The sequence below is a fragment of the Macadamia integrifolia genome, unplaced genomic scaffold (assembly GCF_013358625.1).
Source record: "Macadamia integrifolia cultivar HAES 741 unplaced genomic scaffold, SCU_Mint_v3 scaffold986, whole genome shotgun sequence".
Lineage (NCBI taxonomy): Eukaryota > Viridiplantae > Streptophyta > Magnoliopsida > Proteales > Proteaceae > Macadamia > Macadamia integrifolia.
This window is the reverse complement of record NW_024870610.1, coordinates 216663-220199: the sequence shown is the minus strand read 5'-3', so window position 1 is coordinate 220199 and position 3537 is coordinate 216663. Positions and strand designations below refer to the sequence as shown.

The 3537-nt window shown below is 35.8% G+C and overlaps 1 protein-coding gene across 4 annotated transcripts; it reads right to left on the bottom strand.

Annotated features, from left to right (window-relative positions):
- Window positions 1–473: 473 nt before the first annotated feature.
- On the bottom strand, window positions 474–2479 carry LOC122070725. 4 transcript variants are annotated; one of them, XM_042634931.1, is made up of 3 exons: window positions 2355–2479; window positions 1599–1787; window positions 474–997 (listed from the first exon to the last, which is right to left on the bottom strand). In XM_042634931.1, the coding sequence occupies exons 1-3, from the start codon at window positions 2373–2375 to the stop codon at window positions 722–724; spliced, it is 486 nt and encodes a 161-aa protein (XP_042490865.1). In that variant the 5' UTR covers window positions 2376–2479; the 3' UTR covers window positions 474–721. The 4 variants fall into 4 exon arrangements, with proteins under 4 accessions (XP_042490865.1, XP_042490864.1, XP_042490866.1 ...); XM_042634930.1 differs by lacking the exon at window positions 2355–2479 and adding an exon at window positions 1932–2348; XM_042634932.1 differs by lacking the exon at window positions 2355–2479 and adding an exon at window positions 1932–2348 and having other exon boundaries at window positions 474–982.
- Between the last annotated feature and the right edge of the window lie 1058 nt (window positions 2480–3537).

Sequence of the window (3537 nt, the reverse complement as noted above, 5' to 3'; positions counted from 1 at the left end):
AGCTTGAATTTTTGTGATAAACTGTTGTAATATGATAACAGAGCAAAGTCTGTTTGTCGTCATCCAAAAATGAAATTAATATTTAGGTATACATACCGCAAAATTGTACATGGGGAAAGTGTTAAAATGTTGGGAGTAATATAGGTATAGTCTCACGTCAATTATCTGAGACCTTGGATGCGTCTTAATATACCCTTGGGCCATCTTTTCCTAATACATTAAGGTTTTTTCTTCGGCTTTATTTGAGCATTCTAGCCCGAAACTTGTCAAGAGGCGCTTTCTCATCCTCATCCGCCGCAGAAAATTAGATATGGTTGTGGAGATGGATGCGACTGCTTAGTCATCAGACATGGAAGGAACTGGTTGATTTGCCTTCAAGTAAGGAACTTGTAAAATGTCATTGGGTGTATGCTATTGAGAATCACCTACTTGATGACACTGTTGAGAGGCTCAAAGCCTCAAACCTTGCTTAGTTGCCAAAAACAATGAATATGTAGAATTGTGAGAGAGCAACAGTTATAATGATCAGGTTTCAAGTTTGATTATAACACATCAAGGTATAAAGTAATCAGTTCCCTTCACATTGTGCTATATAATGTTTTCCAGATATCCTACAGAATACTTATCCCCAGAGACATTTCAAGTCTTTCCTACTAGCAGATTGAAAATTTTAATTTGGGCATATCTGTATCTATAGAAGCTATGTGGAAATTGTAATCATCTAATATTGCATATCTTGATTGGGTTCATACTCATCACACTGTTGAAGCATTTCGAAGATTGTACTATTCCGATTTGGTAAAGGGGGAAGAGGAGCTCTATTGAACAGGGGAGGTATTGAATGGTTGCGAGTGAGAGTATGATGCCTCTTCCGCACAGCTCGAGCTGGAGGCTCAATGGCCACCACCAACATCCCTTCTTCTTCATTCATATCAGATGATAGTTCTCCCCTCTTCCTCAAGCTTTCGGCAAGCCGGTCCACCTGCATTTGTACATCCTATTCATATACAACAAGAAGCCTATATGTGAGATGTAAAAACCTTTTTCTAAGAGCTATATTTGGGAAGAAGATACATTCAAATTCAAAACGGTTAAAGAGAAACATGTCATATAGCCTGTAATGTTGTATATCAGAAATCTTTACTCCCTCTTATATGAGAGGGAGGGGGTTGATGGATTACAGATTAAACAGAACTTCCATATAAAGTTTGAAGTTTCCTATAATGTGGCAAACCCATAAGAGAAGGCATAATAAGATAGTTTTACCCCTAAGAGAAGATATGAGATCTTTTGAGGATCAGTATCTTTTAGAGTTTCTAATTAGTTCTATATTTGTTTTGCCAAAAACCCATTATTTATTTCCCTAGACATTACCAAAAGAAACTCTCAAAGAAAGAAACAGAGGAAACCCATAAGAGAAGACATAAGATGGTTTTATTTGAGGATCAGTTTCATTTAGATTATGGAAAACAAGAGCAAAAGTTTCAGCAACTGTGTTAAGGGAGAAACTGAAGCAGAAACAGTGTAATTAAAAGATGAATTAGAACATATAAAAATCAGATGAAGACTACAACTAAGAAAGATGGAACTTTCCTTACATTTGGCACTGAAGAGCCAGGCAATGGGCATTTGACAGGCCTGTCCTCATCAGGTGGCTCTACCGGATGCTCTATTGGCTTGAACTCTAGATCCAGTTTCAACCCATGACAACCCTTCATGCCTACACCTTCTTCAACCCCTGACTCTTCAATATCAGGCCTCAATGGAACTTTGGCTTCTTGGTTATCCTAAAAAGCCCAAGAAAATAAGAGACAGGATAGACATCCAGAGAACCCAGAAATGTTCAAGCAGAAAGAACAGACCCAGAATTTGAAGACTAAAAGTGTTTTTATTTTTTTCTTGGGGGGGGGGAGGGAAGATAAGATTCTTACAGATCCATCTCCACACGAAAAACCCATAGAGAAATGGACATTAGCTCATGCCAAAATCCATGACCAATCTCAGGAAGTTACAGGTAGAGAGAGAAGGAGAGAGGTGCTAGTGTGTGAAAAAGAGGGAAAAAAAAGGAGGGAGAAGAAAACATGAAAGAAGTAGGCACAGCACCAGGACGAGAGAGAGATTCCCACAATGCTAAGCCTTTTCCTTTCTTTATTGCTGTGTACCTATTTCTCTATGGCAGAGCTTTTTCCCTTTTCTTGCTTGCTTTAAGAAAAGGTTGGGTTTTCTTTTCAAATGGGCAGCGTTGGCTAAAGCTAAGAAAAGAGGGAAAAAGCTCAAAGAAGAGAGAAGGCAAGGAAATGAGCAGAGAGAGAGAGAAAGACCCAGAAGATTGCTCTCTTCTGCTCTGCTTTTACCTTTTGGTAGCCATTGTTCATTTCAATGTTATGTAAATGACTGTAAGACTTGGGCACTTTACATATACGCAGGCACGGCTGGAGCTTCAAGAATCCTTACCATCAGACCGTGACACCATGTGATGTTTCATGAAAGAGACTACTGAACCTAAAGGCACCATAAAAGCAATATCTGATTCGGTGATCTTTGTCGTACATTCCATGGACATACTCTTGTGGGTGCTTTTGAATTTTCCATATAAATAACCATTTGATTTGAATATTTTTATGTTAAAAAGGTATACACAAGTTGTAGGCCATGTCTGTAGTCTTGATAGCAAATGATGGGATAAGAAAATTGGAATCTATCGTGGGAATTCATAGGTACAATCTCGTCCCAAAATAAGTACAATTATCTATTTTTTTATTTTATTATTATTATTATTTTTTTAAATTTACACTCCCTTGTACTTTGATCCAATTATATTTATCCTTCATTTTCATTTATTATATTTTCCCTCCTAAAACATGATCGTCTGTGTGAGATTTGAGTTTTAAACCGTTCAACTATATTGCATTTTTTTTTTTCTAAATGTTTTTTTACTCTTTTATTCTTTTAATGGAAAACCTCATTTTTCACTTCATCTTTTATAAGTTCAAGCTTTTAGGTGAAGCAATAGCAAATAGTAAATGTTGTCATATGTCAAAAAAACTCTTTATACATGCTATTAAAGTTATCAATTAAGGGTCTCATAATACTGTTCACATGAATAGTAACTTTGACAACCATTACTAATCACAAAAATGTTTTCCATCTGGGCAAAGAGGACAGTAAAACTTCTAGAATCAGATTCCAGGCTAGAAAAAGACTTAATCTGCGTTTGATTGTCATTTAGTTTCAAAAACGGTGTTTCGTATTAAAAACAGAATTTTTAATTTTTGTGCCAAAATACCTTTTAAAAAAAAATGGTGTTTGGTGAACTTATTTCAGAGCGATTATCTTAATTGTTCATATTTTTTGTATTTAAAACGAAATCGAAATGACGGAACAAGGTTTTTTCGTTCCATCATTTTACGTCTCTAACATTTTTTTCTCTTTTCATTCTAGAAAGACAGAAAAACATCAAATTGAGACCAAACACTTTAGTTCATTTTTTTTTTTTTTCCATACAACGAAAAAAAATGAAGAAATTGTACAAAACGT

What these genes read in the sequence shown, in the direction of transcription:
- LOC122070725 (XM_042634930.1), bottom strand. Translation starts at nt 1,958, where the DNA reads ATGGGTTTTTCGTGTGGAGATGGATCT. An exon ending in TTTCGTGTGGAGATGGATCT is followed by an intron (nt 1,788 to 1,931) that starts GTAAGAATCTTA and finishes TGGGCTTTTTAG; the next exon opens with GATAACCAAGAAGCCAAAGT. An exon ending in CTGGCTCTTCAGTGCCAAAT is followed by an intron (nt 998 to 1,598) that starts GTAAGGAAAGTT and finishes GTATATGAATAG; the next exon opens with GATGTACAAATGCAGGTGGA.